At 40.0% G+C, this 20867-nt stretch overlaps 1 protein-coding gene across 10 annotated transcripts in view; it reads right to left on the bottom strand.

The window, feature by feature from the left end:
* Window positions 1-20660, bottom strand: part of LOC101719920 (uncharacterized) — a 41570-nt gene extending 20910 nt beyond the window's left edge. For 4 of the 10 annotated variants that reach the window (XR_015439560.1, XR_015439556.1, XR_015439557.1 and 1 more), the window contains exons 1-6: window positions 20353-20660; window positions 19301-19405; window positions 10022-10315; window positions 9558-9648; window positions 8894-9263; window positions 7247-7351 (exon numbers count right to left, since the gene is read on the bottom strand). Coding sequence is in view for 1 of the 10 variants with exons in the window: in XM_087182251.1 (XP_087038377.1) it covers window positions 1871-2063 (193 nt within the window). In the remaining 9 variants the exon portion in view is untranslated. The other 6 variants (XR_015439561.1, XR_015439558.1, XR_002389164.2 and 3 more) reach the window with 6 other exon arrangements.
* Between the last annotated feature and the right edge of the window lie 207 nt (window positions 20661-20867).

Raw genomic sequence — 20867 nt, forward strand, 5'->3', positions numbered from 1 at the left:
GACTTCAGGTAAACAAAAACTCATAGGAGAAAACTTATGACTTCTTAGACGCAACACTAAAAGTATTGTCCATGAAAGAAAGAACTGACAGACTAGAATTCATTTAAATTCTTTTTTTTTTCTGTTTTGTAAAAGATGCTATCAAGGAATTAGTAGACAATCCACAGCCTGGGAGAAAATATTTGTAAAAGACTTATCTGATAAGGGGTTTTGTCAAAAATATATAAGGAGGAATTTAAACTCAACATTTAAAAAATTAACATCACAGTTTAAAAAATGAGACAGAGACAGTGACAGTCACCACATCAAAGATGGAAAACAAGCCCAGGAAAAGACATTCTGCATCACATGTCATCAGGGAAATGAACACATTTTTTAAACTGAGATAATATTATACACCTACTAGAATGACCAAAATTGAGAACACTAACAACAAATGCTGGTAAGGACACGAAACAACAGGAACTCTCATTCATTGCTGATGGGATGCAAAATGGTACAGCCACTGGGAAAGACAGTTGGGCAGTTTCTTACAAAAGTAAACATAGTCCTACCAGATGACCCAACAATTGTATTCCCCGCTTTTTACCCAAAGTAATAGAAAAAACGTCTGCACAAAAACCTAACCATGGATGTTTATAGTAGTTTTGTTCATTATTGCCAAAATTTAGAAGCAACCAAGGTGTCCTACAGAAGATGAATAGTGAATAAACTATGGTACATACAGACAATACAATATTACTCATTGCTAAAATGAAATGAGTTGTCAAGCCCAAAAGGACATGGAGAAACATTAAGTGACTATTACTAAGAGAAAAAAAAACACTCTGAAAAGCCTATATACTGTATAGGTCCAACTGTAAAATATCCTCAAAAAAAGCAACATGAAGACAAAAAAATCAGTAATTTCCAGGGACTGGAGAGAAGAGAGGGATGAGTGTACAGAGCACAGAAGATTATTTTAGGGCAGTGAAACTCTTCTGTATAATACTATAATTACAAATATATGTCATCAAACATTTGTCAAAACCCATAGAATATACATTACCAAGAGTGAACCTTATTGGGCCGGGGATTTAGCTGAGTGGTTTTGCTGCCTGCTGCGCAAGCGCAAGAACCCGAGTTCGATCCCCCGTACCAAAAAAAAAGAGTGAACCTTATTGTAAACTATGAACTTTGAGTATTAATGATGTGTTAATACAGATTTATTGATTGAAAGAAAGGTACCACTCTGGTGACAATGACAGTGAAGGAGGCTGGTGCAGGCAGAGCAGAATGTATGTGGAAAAGTTCTGTGCCTTCCACTTAGTTTTGCTGTGAACCTAAAACTAAAAATAAAAGCCTTGGGGCCGGGGATTTAGCTCAGTGATTCAAGTGCCTGCCTCGAAAGCACAAGGTCCCAAGTTTGATCCCGGGTACCAAAAAAAAATTAAATAAATAAACAAAAGCCTTGACCTTGAACTGATATACCACTTTCACTTGTATTCCATTGATGAAAACTCACAATATCACTCCCACTTTATAAAATACAGGAGGGAGGGTCACATGGTAGCTGTAAATTTTTGTATGTGTGTATATCTTGTATTACACCTGTTTCTCTAGTAAACACTGATACAATGTCTATAAGAATGATTTTTCATAAGAATCATTTTAAGTCTTGTCTTTCGAAGCAAGGGCAATGTTTATGACAACCTTGAATATCTTTTTAAATCCAGTTTGTGCCATTGATAAATAATAGTAGACAAGAGATTCTCTTGTTCAGTCCCTGGATAGCCTTGGCCAACCCAGCTTCTCCCCTCACCACCCTCTAACCACTTCTTCATGCTTACAGTTCTCAAAATGACTATAGAAGGCACTGGAAATACAATACCTTGAGATAGGGAGGAACTGACTGACACAGCCCAGGCTTTGTTCCTCTCTCCCCCTGGAAACAGGATGTCCTTCAGAGCTTTTCCTAGACAGTACTGTTGCCCCTCCGCCCCGACATGTGTAACCCAGGGCAACTTGTGTTCTGCAGGGCGGTTGGTGGTGGTGTTCCGCATCAGTAGTGCAAATGGGGACATGGAATCAAGACTCCATTCACCCCAGGCAGCTTTTGCGAGCCTTGGGGGACTGGCTCACTATGGACCCTAGACTTCTTTTTCTCTTGCTGACTATCTATAAGTAATAAATTTATTTTCTATAACTTGCTATACTTGAACATGCTCTGTTTCACCAGATTCAGACAATTGGGAAAACTGCAGCCCAAATCCCAGTCGGGCAAAGTGTTTGAGCTCCCATTCCTGATGGTTAGCATAGTGATAATCTCGGCTCTCTCCATACAGTGCGAATCCTCCCTTGCGATTAGTAAACCTGCTTCATAAATTCTTAACCTAGGAGACTGCTTAGAAGGCAGGAAATTTATAAACATGAATGGGAAAAAAATTATACCTTTATTTTCACTGGCCACTAACTGAGGTTAATTTTGCATTTCCCTCTGTTACGATGGTAGGTAACACACTAGAGCTCTCAGCACCTGTGACTGTCACTAAGAGAAATCACAGAAAATACTTTATACGACATTACAGTCATTATAGGTACCTATACTTATCATTACTTTGACACCATTCCAGTCGTTGGAATTTGATAATTAATGTTAGTAGAGAAGCACATTTGTTCTCATATTGCACTTTAAATATTTTGCTAGTTGTGTTTTAATATAATGCTATATGCTATATTTTATACATTTAAAATTCTATTCTGAAAAGGCACTCATAAGCTTCACTATAAAATGGTCAATGATGAAGATCAGGTCGGATGAAGCTCTGGAACGTGAAGGCTACTAGTGAATGATTTTTCACCATTCTTTTAAGTAATAGTTGTCTGTTTCCTTCTCCCTTCTCCCTATCCCCCAGCCTCTCCCCCTTCTTCCAGATTACTGGGGGCTTGGGTTGTCCTGGTCTCTTCTCTCCAGATTAGGGGGAGGCCCTGGGGTTAGGGGGAGACCCTGAGATGAGTTCCGAAATTTAGAACTCATTAGAATCTAGGGCTGGGCAGTGCTCCGAAGGAAGGGGAAACAGAGATACTTACTTTCACCTGATTCCTACTCTCATATCAAATCATTCCTCAAGCCTGAACTGTGGACGCTTTTTCAGATGCCTGAGGGTGCCAAAGCAGCCTTCAGTTTCAGCTTCATTCTGTTCTCCCAGCACTGCAGTGCTTTCGCCTGACCAAACATGCTTCTGCCACGAGGTGCACAAGCATAGCTTTCCTCCCTGGCAAGCATTCACAGCTTCTCCTGGCAAGGTTCGAGGAGATGTTAATAAGCACTATTAATTGGCGCCTAATTTGCATACCTTATGTATTATTTGTGGTTTGTAACTAGTGGGGATCAAAGCTTGCATATACAACTCCACTCACCCCTGCAGGGGCCTGGATTACCTCAATCTGCTCCTCCACGCTTAAGGAGAGCAGGAGAATAACAGGTTTATCCTGCTAGGGCCCCAGGCGCCCCTGGAAATGGAATTGACACACTGCCCCCAAATCCTGTACTACACAAAGAAAGCACTGCTCTTGCTCAGTGCATGATCTCCAAGGGTGGCTGCATGATACAGGATGCTGTGTGATTCAGTCGGCACTGAGAGATTTTTTTCCTAGCACCTCTCCTCCTGAGCCAACAATCACAACCATGCTGGCATTAGAATTCTGAAGAGGTGCTTTTTTTTTTTCTTGGGGGTTGGGGGTTATTGCAACCTTTAAGTGCTTTGTATTTATAATTAGTCACAAGCCTTGGGATGGCTCAGTTTGCATCCTGTGCAGGCACCCGCCCCCATCCCTGGCTTGCCCAAGTGCTGTTAATTAGCCCTGCAAGATAGGCAAGCCTGATTGGCAGCAGCTTTTGCAAAAGGCTCCCCAGCTCTCAGCAACAAAGAAAACCATCTTCACATCCCCAGCACTATAGCTGTTGATTGTTAGCTTTTTCGGCCTGCCACTGCTGCCGATTTCATAGATGAATTTATTTATTTTGAAATGTTAGCACTAATGTTTTGGTAGAAATTTGTAAATCTTGCACATGAGAGGAATGTCATGTTTGAGATTTGTCACAACTCCTAAGAAAGGATACAATGGGGTCAGGAGCATTCACTTTGAGATTTTAAATGGGGCTAACAGTGTAGGAAAGAGCTTGGCAGTATCTGTAAAGGTAAACGTATGTGACTCTTTATGACCCAACAAGTCCACTCCAAAGTAATTTGCATAGAAATGCTAGGTATTTCTCCCAACAAAAGTATTAAGATGTGCCTAGCTGCACTGTTCACAATAGCCCCAACTGGAAGCTGCCCAAAAAATCACCCACAATATAATTAATTCTGTTTTATTGTTCTGAATTCACACAACAGCTCACTACACAGCAAAACAAAACAAAAAAACAAAGGAACCCACAATTACATATAGCTAACTCTCATAAGTGTAAAGTTGACCAAAAAAAACCAAACAAACAAACCAAAATTATACACAAAAGAGAACACACCATATCATCCTATTTATATAAAGAATAAAAACTGGTAAAAGCTAATCTATACTAGTCCAAATAGTGGGGAAAATGGAGGGTTTCTTGGTGGCTGATAATATTCCATTTCCTCATGCCTGTAATCCTAGCACTCAGGAGACTGAGGCAGGAGGATCATCATGAATTTGAGGCCAGCCTGAGCCACATAGTGAGTTTGAGGGCAAGCTGAACTGCTGGAGACCCTGTCTCAAGAAACAAACAAACAAACATTCCATTCCTTGACATGGGGTTGGTTCCAAGAATGTCAAAATATGAAAATGTACTGACTTATAAACTTACATGTGCACTTTTCTGCATGTATATTAAACTTTAGCAAATAGTTGTGGTTTTTTCCAATGGAGCTGGGAAGCTCCCTCCAGTAGGAAACTTTAGAGTTGAGTTAATCATCCAGTGATTGGAGTAACAGAATTTTGTCTCTATGGCCTCTGAACCAGCCCTGGGACATGGTGTCTTAGAAAGAGACCTGGATCTACCTTCAGAGCTGCAGTCGCTAGGCCGTGGGCTGCAGTTCTGAAAACTTCCAACAGGCTTTCACGGAAGCACTCCTGTGAAAACCAGAGAGGTGACTGAAGAACTGTAGCCCTGGAGGGGAGTCAGGGGTTGGGGCCAAGGGAGATATGACTACCAGCAAAATTGACCAGATCTACCCCTGGGGCACTTTCAACATGGTTTCTAGGGCCCACCAGTATCTCAAAATAACTATGAAAATTTTGAGGACTTAAAAAATGTGAAATTATTCCAAAATACAAGACAGAAAATTGCATAATCTAAATTAATAAATGTTTAACTACATGTCCACAAAACACAGCGTTAGATCATGTAATTCATTGTTTCCCAAATATTAATGAGCATACAAAACATCTGAGAATCTTCTTTGCAGATTCTGATTGAGTAGCTCTAAGCTGAGCCTGAGAGTATGTGTTTCTAACAATATCCAAGTGATGCCAAGGTTTCTATTCGGTGGATTTTTTTGGTGGGGTTGAGGGGGTGGTATTAGGGATTAAGCTTTTGGCCTCAGGCTAAACAAGCACTGTATCACTGGACTGTATCCCCAGCCCTTTTCTATTTTCTTTTGAGACAAAAGTTTTGCTAAGTTGCCCAGGCTGGCCTCAAATTTGTGATACACCTGCCTTAGACTCCAAGTAGCCGGAATTATAGACATGCACATTACACACAACTTCCACAGAATTTCAACAGCAACAACAACAAAAAGTTACCTGCAGTTTAACTCAACTCGTACATAGATATAATGAATACTACAAAAAAGTAATGTAACTATCTTACTTTTCTAAATTTTAAAATTAAAAAATTTATTATGGTAAAATAAACATAACATTTACCATTTTAACTTTTTTTTTAAATGTACAATTCAGTGGCCTAAGTACATTCACCTTATTGTGCAACCAAGCTCACTATCAGATCAAGCTCAAAAACAGATTAAGACAATACCACATTTTGTTTGTCCATTCATTCATCCATCAATGAATGGATACTTAGCTTGTTTCGACCTTTTGGCTATTTATTGTAAATAATGTTACAAACACAGGTATATAAATATCTGTCTGGGTCCCTGCTTTCAATTCTTTTGGTTATATAGAAGTGCCTAGAAGATGAACTGCTGAGTCATATGGTAATTCTGTTTTATTCAGTTGAGGTATAAAATAACCATTAATTTAAAGCTCATCATATACTATTATTTTGATGATCCCAGTAAACAGATCCCCCAATATCATGCCCTTGTGGGGTTCTCGTCCACCTTGAGTACAGGCCATAGGAAGTGATACTATGCCAATTCCGGGACTATCCATTAATTGACCTGGCGACTTCTGCTTTCTCCCTCTTAGAATGCTTGCTCTTAGAATAGTCCTTCCTGGAACTCAGCCTCTACTCTGTGAGGCAGTCCAAGCAGCCATGTGGGGAGGCTCACACAGAGAAGAACCAAGGCCCCCAGCTCCGCCCCCAGCTCCAGCCCCAGCTGAACTCTCAATCGAAGTCCATCTGCCTCTGACGGCCAGGCATTCCAGACATTTCAGCCTAAGCTGAGCTTCTGGCCAAGGCTTCACTGTTCCAGCAGACACCATTTCATGACCCACACCATGAAAGATAATCCATTGTCACTTTAAACCACAAAATTTTGAGATTGTTTGTTACACAGCAGTAGCTAATGGAAGCAAACCTCTTTCAAATGATTTAAAGCAGGAGAAAAATGAATTAGACCTAATATGGGATGTGGGTAGAACTTCAAAGTTTTGATATAGAGAAAAGTAGGCCCAAAGTCTTTAAAGACTTTAAATATTTCAGGACCTCACAAAATTGAGATGCAAGGTAGCTCATGGGAAATGGGCCCTCAAATAACCTCAGCTGCACCTAGAACCAGCACCTGCAGCAGACTTTTTGTGGCAATGGTTGTTTTGCTTGAGTTAAAGACCCAGCTGGCCCAGAACAGCATGCTAACTAGTTGTTATCATCCTTACACCAGAGAAGGCAGCCAGGGATTTTTCTACGTATGTAACTTGGCGTATACCTTCTGAGGGATTTTAACTCTTAGTTAGAAGCTTCCTTTTGCCCAGAAATTATCGTGCAGCTGAGTGATAAGAATGAATCCAACCAAGTTTGATCTCGGATTTCCATTGCACAGAAAATAAGCGAGCCTGCACATGAAGCCTTAGAAGGGGTGGCTGAGGAAAGACGCTTACTCACCGGGCCCCTGAGCCTCTTTGGCTGCCAGACTCAGCGAGGAGACAGCTTCTGTCTCACTTCATTCTGCCCAGCTGATGCTCAAGGTCCACATCCGTAGGAACTGCCCTGCCGGTAAGCAAAGGTATACTCGTTATTCATTAATATGTATTGAGCACAAACTATGTGCCAAGCAGGCACTATACTGGGCACTAGGAATATTTTGATAAATAAAGCAGACATTGTCTTTCCTGTTACAGAATAGAAACAACCCCGTAGAGACAGATGGAAACAAGTAAACCAAAAACACAATATGGATGCTGCCTTTGTTCCTGCCTTGGAGGTCATTGGCATGATCTCCTCTTCTAGAAGTGCTATTTTCATATGTATTGTCCTTGGGTGTTGACTTAAATAGAACCTCCTGGCAAAGGTCTCCTCTCCCACCCATCACTACAGTTCGTCCCTCTGATCTCATCCTCTGAGTAACCCTTACTATTATCACTTACTTTTTAATGTATTAATTGGTTTGTTAATTATGTCTTTCTCCCTCATAAAAGGTGAAATCCAGGAGGGTAAGATGTGCATCCTCTTCACTGATATTTCTGGAGCTCCTAAAACAGTGTCTGACATGTAATAGGTGCTCAGTACATTTGAATAAATGAATGAGTACAGACTAAAATTGGCACCTCATCTTTCTACCACCAAAGAAATGCTTTATTTTTTCATCCTGTTCAGCTTAGCTGGTGGTTATTCTCATCAAAACACATACACACACACACACACACACACACACACACACACATCATGCAGTTATGTGCTAATTTGCACAATTTTTTTAAAAGTACATACTAACAAACCACTTATATTTTGTTTCTCATGAAAAAACTGGGGTTATCAGAGAGGGATGCTAAAATTCCAACCAGAAATGATGCAAGTGAACATTTTTTTCTGGGGACTTCTTATGCTAGATGAATATATGATATCCAATGGGCATTTGGAAATTTTGAAAATAGTGCATGGAGTCTGCCACTAATTAAGAGCTAAATTCCCTCAGAAGCCTATATATGCTAAAATGCATATGTGGAAAAATCCCTAGCTTCCTATTATCACAATCTCTTGGTGGGTTTGGATGACTTGAAGACTTCCATCCAACATACTAGAATTCATTATCAAGTATTTCAAAGTCATTGTCCATCCAGCTACCCATTGAGCACCTACCTGCCTGATGTGAACAAGGCACTACACTAGAATTAGGTGTACCAAGATGAACAAGACATAGCCTCTGAACTCAAGGTGTTCAGATACCGTGGAGTAGACTGAGACCCAAACCAAGAAATATCACATAATGTGATTCATGCAACAATGGGGATCAGCAGATGTTATGGGAACACACTGACAGGACACCTAACGGGACCTGAAAGGGCCAGAAGGGAGATGCCTAGAGGAGGCAGTCCCCATGTTTAAAGTTAAAGGGTGGCAGGTAGCCAGGGAGATGGAATAGGGATAACTAGGCAGAGGGACAGGAAGGGTATGGGCACAAAGGGGAGAAATAGCTTGGGTATTCAGACAGTAGTGAGCAGCTCAGGCTACTGGGGCAAAGAGAAAAAGGAGGAAGCGGGGGCGGTGGTAAACCTGGCAGCAGAAACTACTTGGTGCAACAGTGGGCTGTACCTTGTTCTTCAGATTAGGCTGCACCTTGTTCCTTGTGTCCTCCCGGTCTTAAGATGCCACTTGGAACCTGGTAACCTGCAATATGAGTACTAGGATCCAGATTTATGAAGACTGTTGTTCTTTTCTTTTCTTTCTTTCTTTTTTTTTTTTGCTCATTTCTTTAGGAAGATTTTTTTTCACGTATATTAGAGAGTCTAAAAGTAAGTATTTTCCTCTTTTATTTCTTTTTGCCCCTAGTAACAGATGGCTTTTAAAAAGTCAGCATATATCCATTATGTCTGTGAAACTGCAGGAAATTTCCATTCTTTGGACAACTGGCAAAGAAAATGCCTCTCACCCAGGATCAGGCAGCAGTTTCACCCATCTGCAACTAGAAGGAAGGAGAGCAAATTAGAGGAACTGATTAGCATTTAATGGAACCCTTTTTTCTGGCTTATTAGAAACCTTGGAGACTCAAATTCTGTTTTCCATTGTTTTAATTAAATTGATTTTTAACTGATACATAGAAATATTAAAATTATATGTATTAGTAGGGTATCATGCGATGTTTTAATACACACACATATATATATATATATTGTGTAATGCCTAAGTTAGGTCAAAGATATCTATCTCAATATTCATCATTTCTTATGATAAAAACATTCAAAATCCTTTTTTCTACCTTTTAAAAATGTATAATAGGGCTGGGGATTTAGCTCAGTGGTGCTGCTGCCTGCCTTGCAAGTGCAAGGTCCTGAGTTTGATCCCCGGTACTGCAAAAAGAAAAAAAAAAAAAATGTATAATATATTATCATTATTCTGTCATCACCGTACTGTACACAGACATAACAGAACTTCTTACTCCTATCCAACTATAATAGAACTATTATACCCATTAATCAACCTCTCCCCAGCCTTCCCAACCTCCCTACACTCCCCAGCTGGTAACTGCCATTCTCCTCTCAATTTCTATTCCATCAACTTCTTTAGATTCCACATAGGAGTGAAACGATGTATTTATTTTTCTGTGCCTGGCTTAGTTCACTAAAAAACAATCTCTAGTTACATCTATGCTATTCCAAATGACAAGATTTCATTCTTTTTGCGACTGAATAGTATTCCATTGTGTAAGCACGTTTTCTTTACCCACTCATCCAGTGACGGACACGTAGCTTGTTTCCATTTCTTGTTTCCATTTCTTGGCTCTTGTGAATAGTGTTGCAATGAACACAGAAGAGCAGATGTCTCTTTAACATACTGGTTTCATTTCCCTTGGATATTTACCCAGAAGTGGGTTAGCTGGATCATACGATAGCTCTGTTTTTAATTTTTTGAGGAACCTCCATGCTGTTTTCCATAATGGTGGTGCGAATTTGCATTCCCACAAACAGTGTGCAAGGGTTCCCTTTTCTCCACATCCTTGCCAACAGTTGTTTTCCCCTATGCAATAAAAAGTGAATATTTCTTGTGGTTTCATCTACTTTGTTAACCAAAAACTTGATACTAAAATAAGATCCATAACACTATAAAACCTGAAAGAAATTTGGGGAAGAGCTGTACAGAGGTAGAGTCCCAACAACAATATCTTCCCAGGCTGCTCACCAAGGAGCAGACTAAATCCCTTTCAACACGAACTGCTCAGCTAGAAACACGCTGCACATATTTACACCCATACCCAGCGTCCCCTTTAGTCTCAATATGTGTCATCGTGCTGGATTTACACACACTCGCATTGTGGGTACTTAGAGACTTGTAGGCTCCGCACTCCAGAAGGCCAGGAAAGGGCCAAGTGCTATTAAACATACCGGGGAGAAAAGAGAAAGAGGGCCTCAGACGAGTGCTTTACCTTCTCCCTCAGTGTGCTGCCCTTGGGGCTGGTGGCACAGGTCCTTTGGGCCTTGGGGCAAAGGAATGAGAACAGCAGGAGAGGGCAGGATTAATATCAAGAATATGGCCATCAAAAAGGCATAAAGCTCCTTTGGCTCTATAGCAACAAGACCCTCAGGGAGGAGGACAAGTTCCAGGATAAAAATGAGAGAATGGCCTTGTGATAAGGTTGCCAGATTTAGCAAATAAAAATACAGAACTCTCGGTTAAATCTGAATTGCAGGAAAACAACAATAATGTTTAGTATAAGTATAGCCCAAGCATTATACGTGATATACTAAAAATTCTTCATTGTTTACCTCTAATTCAGATTTAACTGAGACCCCTGTATTTTTATTCAATGCTAAATCTGGCAATTCCAATTTAACTGAAGGTCCTATATTTTACCAAGAAATCGTATTTAGTCAGGTCTTCAGTGCCTCAGTTCCTCCTTCCACTGTCCCACTCCACCCGTGCCTCTGATGGTATCTTTCTCCTTGCCCTTCTGACTGCTGTTCTTCCTCATTCCCCATGAATACAAGAAAGGATCTGACAACAGCTTCTGTATAACTGAAGTTCACTCAATACCAATATGCTCCCTTGCTTCCATTTGCACATTTACTTTTTCATTGTTGTGAAAAGTTTAAGGACTTTATTCTCTGCTAGAATTACCCCTAACTAATCTGCAACTGGTGAAGGGAGACCTAGGGGCGACCTGCTTTAATAATTTCAAGTAGCCCATGCAGAAATGCTGGCAAGTTGGAGCTGGCCTCACCACACCATCTATGCATACCTCCCTTAAGAAATTCAGCTCAGCCTCTTGCTGTTCAGGAGTTTTCCTCTGGGAAGCAAGGGGAAATGGCAAACACTGAGAGAAGGAGGCAAAGGCAGCACACTGAACTACTGTGTGGTACTATCTAGAATCTTTATAATTTTGTTTATATGAGTGTCAGAGTTTTCACATGGGGTTATAATTAAGTAGTAGGTGGTAACTGAGAAAACTATCAAAGCTTTTGAGGAAGCTCTTGATAGATCCTGCTGACACAAATAGGAAGGGAAAAGTTAAGTGGATTTGGTTGTGCAGAAGTAATGCTAATTATAGTCATTTTGGTGAGCTTTGTACCACGTGAATACCTAATTACCATATAGCACCATTATACTTGTGAGGATCATTATATAAGCCTTAAATTAATTTGTGATAAAGTGTAATTTGATTAGAACAGGAACCTCAACATGACTTGAGCCTTCATATTGTGTCACTTGTCCAGAATGCCATCACTACTCTTAAAAAGTTAGTGCCACCAGGCCCGGGATTTGGCTCAGTGGTTCCACTGCCTGCCTTGCAAGCTCAAGGTCCCGAGTTCAATCTCCGGTACCAAAAAAAAAAAAAAGTGCCACCATGGCCTGAGTGACAGTGAGAAAGGTGACTTGCTAGGCACCCTCAAAAATGGCTCCCAGCCACCCCACATCCTTGTATCTGTGCCTGTGCGCAGTATCCTTTTGGGGGAGGGTCAGGCCCCAAACCTACCCTTCTGAACTCAGCTTTGTGATGCTATGACTCCACCAATCAAATTCACTGCTTAGAGCAGTGATGGCAAACCTTTTAGAGACAAGTGCCCAGATGGCAACCCAAAACCCACTTATTTATCGAAAAGTGCCAACACTGCAATTAAACATGAACACTGAGGTTTTGGTTTAGAAAAACACAACTCACACATTATCTTTTGTCTTAAAAGAAAAACAACACAGGTCCCCACCACTGGCTTAGAGGGTTACTATAAGGCTTGGGAGGAGGCAGGGACTTGCTCCTTCCTGCTCACTTCCACTTCTGACAGCTCCTATGAGCATCACCCCAGCAGCACACATTCATGCCACAGCAGCTAAATCTAGTTTGTAGTTTCTTAAATGCTTAAAAAGCCAGCCTCATCTTGATCCTTAAGACCCTAGCTCCATCCCCCGCCACCATCGCAAGCTCCTAGGGCAGAGAAGGTGGGCCAGTCCCAGCACCCAGAAGGAAGCTCCCCTGCCGCCATCCCATGCTCCTAGGGCAGAGAAGGTGAGCCACGCAGCACCAGAAGCAAAAGCACCAGAAGCTCCCCCTGCTGCCATGAAAATGAGAAGACATGTAAACAAGCCTCAAAAACAGACTTCCAGATCACCTACAGCAACCCCAAAGGGAAACAAGATGGAACAATCTGATACTCAATGACCCAGACTCTCTGAACTGGCAACAAAAGAGGATCTGGGAAAAATGAAATCAGAAATAATTACTCAGATAACAGCAAAGATTGTGCTCATGGTGCAAGACATGATTAATAAATCTAGAGAGGACACAGATTAAAAAAATAGAGGATCTGAGGAACATGATGGAATCCCAACATAGGAAACATGGTTTATGGAATCCATAAAACAGATACAAACAGATTTCCGAGAGATTAAAAACTCCACTGAGAGTCTGCGGAGCAGAATGAACCAATATGAGGATAGAATTTCACATATAGAAGATAAGATTGCAACTAGTGAGGAGGAAAAGAAAAATTGCTTTAAAATTGTAAGGGATCACGAGAAATCAATCCAGCAGCTGCTAGACGATGCAAAGAAGAATAACATAAGACTGATTGGAGTCAATGAAGAAAGAGGAGAGAGTGCAGATGACATAAAAAAAACTGTTCACAGAAGTGATGGCAGAAAACTTCCCAAGGAGGGGAAAAGAACTTGACATACAGATAAGTGAGGCATATAGGACTCCAGCTAGCCTTAATAAAAAAAAATCTACACATAGGCATATAATAGTTAGGATTCCAGAAATCCAACAGAAGCACAAAATTCTACAAGCAGTGAGAGAAAAGAAACAAATCACATACAAAGGAAACCCCATCAGAATCACAGCAGACTTCTCAATGCAAACCCTCAAGGCAAGAAGAGCTTGGAGTGATGGATTTCAAGCCCTAAAGGAAAACAGCCTCCAACCCAGATTGATGCACCCTGCAAAACTATCTTTCAAAATGAATGGAGAAATAGGATGCTTTCATGATAAAGAGCACCTCAGGAACTTCATGAATACCGAACTGGCACTCCAAAAAATTTTAGACAATACCCTAGGAAAAGACAATGAGGATCACAACCCCAGGAAACCCAGCAGAATGAATCCACTGGGCATGACAAATTAAACACAAAGGGGGAGAATCCAACAAAAAGAAAGTCATGACAAGGCTTTTAAAACTTGTAACTTCATCTCCCTAATGAGTGTATAATTCAATCTTGTTATTGTACTGATTAGAATATTTCTGATTCTAGAGTTGCACACCTTTCCTTGTGCTATACTGGCTATTTATCATCTTCTTATGTCTACTTTTTAATTGGGTTGTCTATTAATGAGCTGTAAGAGTTCTTTATATATTCCGGTCATAGGTTATATATGCATTGTAAATATGGTCTGTTTAAGGACTACTTTTCATTTTAATGATGTCATTTAAATTTCTAAATTTTGATGGAATCTCATTTATCCATTTTTTTCTTATATACATCATGTTTTTTGTATCCTAGGTAGTTTTTGCCTTCCCTGAATTTATAAACATTTTCCCTTATAATTTCTTCTTAAAGTTTTATACTTTTAGGCTTTCATATTTAGGTTCATAGATCCCTTCAAGTTATTTTCATGTATGGAAATAAAGGGTTGAGGTTAATTTTTTTTTTTTTTTAGGTACTGGGGATCAAACTTGGGTCCTTGCACTGGCACAGCAGGCAGTGAAACCACTGAGCTAAATCCCTGGCCCCGAGATTAATTTTTGATATACGGATACCAGGTGTTCTAGTGCCATTTGCTGAAAACACTATCTCTTCCTTGACTCTTGAATTGAGTTTATATTCTATAAAATGCTAATGTTAAATAATCTTTCAAAACTCAGTGGACCATATATGTGTGGTTCTATTTCTAGATTCTCTGTTTTATTCCAATGATCTGTATGTCTTTCCTTACACCAATACTGCCTTGATTACTGTAGCTTTAGAAGAAGTCTTAAAATTAGGTACTAAACGTCTTCCAACACTGTTGTTTGTTTGTTTGTTGTTTTTTGTTTTTTAACTTTTCTAGGTCCTTTTTACTCCTACATAACTTTTAAATTTCAATATCCAATTCTTCATTTATAGCAAGTATACATAGACCTGAATTTTTATATATACTTTGTGTTTTCTAATCCTGCTAAATTCAAATACAAATTCTAGGGGCTCCTAGAGATTTCTTAGTATTTTCTCTGTAGATGATCATTTCATCTACATATAAAGATTTTGCTTCTACCTTGCCAATCCTATCCTAATTGTGTCATTTTATTGCCAGACTATTTTGGTTGGACCTAGGTTTTAAAGTTTAATGGACAGATAAAGAGTAAGCATATCTGCCCTTGTTCCCCACCTTAAGGAGAAATCATTGTATCTTCTCCGTTCATATAAGGCATTCTCACTGGAAGTATGGAGTACATGTCTTTAATCTGTTGAGAAGGTTCTGTTCTACTTCTAGTCTCCTGATAGCTTTTACCATGAACAGCTGTAGAATTTAGTTCAATACTTTTTCTCCAACTAGTGGCAGGATCATATGGCTTTTTCCTTTCCTCTGTTAAAATGATGACTTTTAGGGGTGGATCTTCCAATGCTGAACCAACACTGCCATCCCTATAACAAAACCACTTTCTATATCCTGCCAGATCTGACTTCTAAGAGTTTGTTTTGTTAAACAAATTTCTATCTATGTTCATACTTTTTTCTTCTATTATCTTTATCCAGGGCCGGGGGTTTAGCTCAGTGGTTCTGGCGCCTGCCTTGGAAGTGCAAGGTCCCGAGTTCAATCCCCGGTACCAAACAAACAAACAAACAAATAGTGCCATTCTATTATCTTTATCCAGTTTTAGGATTAGCACAATGTTGAGTTCCTAAAATGTGGGGAGAAGTGTTCCTTCTTTTTTCTGCTTTAAATGTCTGATATAATTTATCAGTTAAAATGTATATGAGCCTGCTATTGCCATATAGGTGGGTTTTCAAGCTAGGAGTATACTTTCTTTAATAGGTGCTATTCAAATTTTATATTTCCTCCAGAGTTAGTTTCATTAATTTGTCTTCCAAGGTACTTCCTAGAAGTTGTCAAATTTATTTCAGAAAAGATTTTTGTAATATGCTTTCTATATCCTTTTGAATTCTGTAAAATCTGTGGTAATGTCTCCTAGATATTGATATTGTAATTTTAAAAATGTATAATTGATATTGTGTAATAGGAAGAAAGGTCTAAAGGAGCAGAGGAAGTGGAAGGGGTAGGAGAAAGGAAAAAAGGGAAAGAAAATAATATGAGAAAAGGAAAAAAATGGAAACAAAGTCTTTGCAAATAGGGAAGGGTGGAGGGGGTGAAGGGAGGGCAGGGGAAAGGGAAAAAAGTAAGAACCGAGATACTCATGTAATGGTACAAGATCCCAATGATGAATGTAACTGTATTTTATACCTGAAATGTACGAATAAACTTAATGTGAAAAAAAAAAGACCCCAGCTCCAGCTGAGGCGCCCACTTCTCAGAGCTTTGGACCACCGACCTCAATACCCTCTGAGTTTTTAGGTTTTAATAACTCCAGCCTCTTCCTTTTGTTCCTTGGGGCCCAGGAGTGGTGGATGCTTCCTAGGGGTGCTACTTCCGTGATTCCTTAGAGCTCTAATTTGCTATTTCAGTCACCCTACTAACAATTATTTCCATTAAGCCCCTCTTAAAAAGCAAACTGGTGAGAGACAAATATTCTATTTTCTCTCTAATATGTGGAATCCACAAAAGACAACAAGAAAGTAGGAGACTAATATTAGACAAAGAGGAAGGGAATAAAAGGGAGAGGGGTATAATGGTAGGTAATGGGAGGATGAAGAAGAGCAAAATATATTATATACATTGACCACCTCCCCCCCCAAAAAACCAAGTGAAACTAGGAGGATGGCGAGGCAAGGAGGGATGGGGAATGAAAATGATCAAAGTACATTATGGGCACGTATAACTCCACCAGAATGAAACCCATTAATTTGTATAACCAATAAAAAAGTGAAAAAATTTTTTTTTAAATCTCTGGCCACAATCAGAGGGTAAAGAAGAAATAAAGCAAATTGAAGGGGAAAAATTCGCAAATTAGTGTGATTTGTCTCCCTGTTGTCCCCTTTGCCCCTGACGAGGCTCTGGCCCAGCTTCCCATGTTAACCCTGCAGAAAAAGCTGCCCACCTCACACTTGCACAACCTTGCGAGTGAGTATTCTCCTCCTAGGAAACCCAGGTTCTGACGTACATGTCAAACACCCTCATGGAGTTAACTCTATTTCAGGGAATCTTTTCCATGTCTTTCCTCCATGAAAGGGAGTGAGGCTCTTTGTACAAGCATTCATGCATGCCTAGAACATGCTCCCTGAACTAGCCAGCTCAATCCTTCACCGCCTTCAGCTCTATGCGCAAATATCAGACACCTATGCATAATAACCTTCTCTATGCTGCATTATATTTCTTCATAAGATTTATGATCATCTGATCAATTATTTACAATTATTTGTTTCCTAATTATGAGTCTCTACCCACGCACAAACAGCGAATTTGGTTTTGTGCATAACTGTCCGTATACAGTGCCAGCGTTTAGCATACAGTGTGAGTTCAACAAAATTTACTAATGAATTCATTCATTAGTTCATTCACTGAATGCCAAATCCTGCACCAGACATTGACCATGCCTTTGGAAAATTCTAGACTAGTGGGGAAATTGGACAATTAGAAAAATAATAATAACACCACAGGGCAAGTGCTGTATTGGAACATAGTTATCAACTGATGTGAGTCACCTAACCCTCCAGGGACAAGCTTTGGAGAACAGGGGTTAAGGGGTTGACTCTCAGGGAGAAGCCCTGAAATGGGTGAACCACAGAGTGGTTGAAGAAGGGAGACAGGTGACAGCCCAGGTCTCTAGGACAATAGGGGTAAGAAGATAATGAGACTGGCATGCACCTTCTAGAAACTTGTCCCTCAAAACACTAGCTGCCATAAAATATTCAGGTACATGGAGAATCACTCCTACATTGTTTACAACAGCAAAAAATAAGGAGCACCACAAGTGCTGACCAGGAAGAAAAAAAATGAATAAAGAAAGAAACTTCCAGTATTAAGAATTTACTGTATTTGCTGAGGTAGAACGAGGGACATATAAATTAAATGAGGTGATTATAGAACTGTATGGACGTGTTGTTACCCATCATGTTCAAATGTATGAGCGGATTTGTGTTTACATAAACATGGAAAAATCATCTGGAAGGAAACTGAAAAGCTCAGCTGTTGACAGTGGGATTGGAAGACACAAAGGGAGGCTTTTGCTTTTGAGTAATTGAATGTTATAACTAACTTGGATTGACTTTCAAATTAGGGAAAAAAAATCCAAGCAGCTTATGGTCACCAAGCATCAGGGAGCAGCCGAAGGTCCATATGTCCAGTTAGGTCAGGATAATTGATCTAAGCAGGTCACAGGGTTAAAGCAAACAAGAGACAAGAGTCAAGAAGGTGATCTGATAGAAGACAAAGGTATTGGCAGGGCGGAGGGGAGGGGCAGAAACGTAAGTAACCTGATTCCAAAAGAGGCACTCTTGACCCTCTAGACTTGCAGCTACTTCCTACACACGTTAGCTGTATGCAGAGGCCTTGACATCAGCGTCACCTGCAGTTATGTGGTCCTAATGGAGACCCAAATAGCAGAGTGCAGATGGTCAGGACATAGCAAAGCCTTCTAGCTATCTCTCATTCAGTCTTCCCTTCATATATCCCTGAGGAAAGAGAAGGTCACACCAACTCTACCCTTTCTCTATAGCTCCTTTCACCAAAAAAGATCTTCTTTGCAAGACTTCTCAGAGATGTCTCAAGACTTTAATTTCCCTTCCCAACTGGGAATCTCCAAGAGGAGCCATACGCAGCATTTCCCAAAAGAATCTGACCATAGAGTGGTACATTTTTCTTACTTAACATGTTTTAATTGCTTTTAAATTTTAATTACTCAAGTATTACATGGATGCTTTTCAGTTGGAAAGAAATCTCATCTATCCTGTTGGAAGGAAAATGAGGACCTGGCACAAGGAGAGAGAAGATACATGCAGAATCTGAAGCACCATAACACCAGTGTCCCAGGCTGACAGGTGAGGGCAACTTGAACCCTCCACCCCAGCCCAGCTGAATATAGAACAACTCCCCCAGCCTTGCCTGAAATCTTGACCAGAGACTCTTGAGCAATACCTGCTTATTTTTTTAAACCACTAAGTTCTGGGGTGCTTTGTTACACACCAATAGATGACTGATACATCTCCAATCCTATCTCCAGCATTGATCTCTGCCTCCTCTCCCAAAATATTATCTTTAAGACTGTTTCTTTAATTACTTTCCTGCTTATTAATAGTTCTTTCAGGCATGTGTGTATCTTTACACAAGCTATTTTGTTAATTTTGAGCTGCTTTTGAGCTTCATGAATATGGATTCATGCTACTTGTAGTATAAGGAGAATGAAACTATGGAATACTCACCCAGTGTAATGTAATCACAGCAATGAAAATGAACATTGTGGGCCGGGAATTTAGCTCAGTAGTTCTGCCGCCTGCCTTGCAAGCACAAGGTCCTGAGTTTGATTCCTGGTACCAAAAAAAAAGAAAAGAAAAGAAAGAAAGAAAATGAACACTGATACACAGAATACCATGGATGGATAAAGCGTAGAGGCATAGTGATGAACTGAAAACAGAAAGTTGCAGAAGACTAAAATGCAAATCATTTTCATGTGATTATTGGCCATTTCCCTTTCTCTGATTTTGTGCATCATTTTTCCTTTTTTTCTTTTGGGTTATCATTTTCTTTTGGCTCATGGGAATTCTTTAAGAAGTGTCCCCTAAGTATAAAATACTAGGAATTGCTTGAATCTTGAGAAATACTTTCAAGAGTAGAATTAAAAATTAACAAATAAACAAACTCTGGAAAAATATTTTTAAAAAGAATTAGCAAAATAATGACAAATTACACAGATTCCTTGATTTCTTGGCTGCAAATTTTAAAAGTCAGAGACTTAATAGAGCTTTTAGGCTGTATAGCCCCGTAAGGAGTCATTTACATAAATCCATAATACAGAGGCAACTATTTCATATTTTCTTTGCTACCAATAGAAATGCATCATTTAACTTGAGCTATGGGCTCCCAAACATTTCCTAGGATAGACCAATGAATTTCCATTCTTCTCACCAGTAAATTTAGATCACACTAAGGATAAATAGATTCCTTTAACCTCTGAAGAGTCACATTTCTTTCACTTAGGTCACTTGATAGGGCCATTGTAGACTCAGATCAGGCATGTGGGACTCTTTAATATTTGGCAATTTTCTTGTGCCTCTTCATTTATTAAAAGACTGTACCCATTAGCAGCCATTATCACATCCTGTCAAGAAGGGGGTTAAATTATCCTCAATGCCTTAAAAAAACCCTCTTTTTCGAGAACAATAGTGGCATTAATTGCTCAGTGGAACAGATAAGGCTTTCTTTGCCATAACCTCTCCCTCCATCCCTCACCCCAGAGGAATTGGACACTGCTTACCTCTGTCAGTGATCCAGGCCATTTTCTCCCTACCCCATGAGTCAGCTCTGTCACTCCAGCCTGTGGCTCTCCAGTGGCAGGCCACTATCCACAGGGAATAAATAAGGCTCCTCAGTCCATCACAGTGAGGAGCCTCAGAATGATTCTTCTTACTCTGTAATTCATCCACAGGAGAAAGAGGAAGGAGATGCCTCACTTAGCAAACAACCTCATTTCAAAGGACTGTTTTAGCAACAGGAAGCAAATCACATTAGAGAAATAATCACCCTCCTGTAGCTCCAAACTGAAACCGATCTCCTGTTTGACCTTTCATTTGAAACACACGCTCTCTGGAAAATGCACACAGAGTAGTTCAAGGGGGAGGGTGCCCTTTATATGGGGCGGGGGTGGAGTCATGATTCAAACACGTTCTCTATAAGCAGTTTCTTTTCATTAAAAACCCTAAAGTTTCTGGGATTTAGCTCGCAGTGGCACCACACCTGCCTCACAAGCACAAGGTCCTGAGTTCGATCTCC

This window comes from Heterocephalus glaber, unplaced genomic scaffold, assembly GCF_053883595.1.
Source record: "Heterocephalus glaber isolate CG9 unplaced genomic scaffold, H.glaber_assembly_v1.0 deba00001472, whole genome shotgun sequence".
Classification (NCBI taxonomy): Eukaryota; Metazoa; Chordata; class Mammalia; order Rodentia; family Bathyergidae; genus Heterocephalus; species Heterocephalus glaber.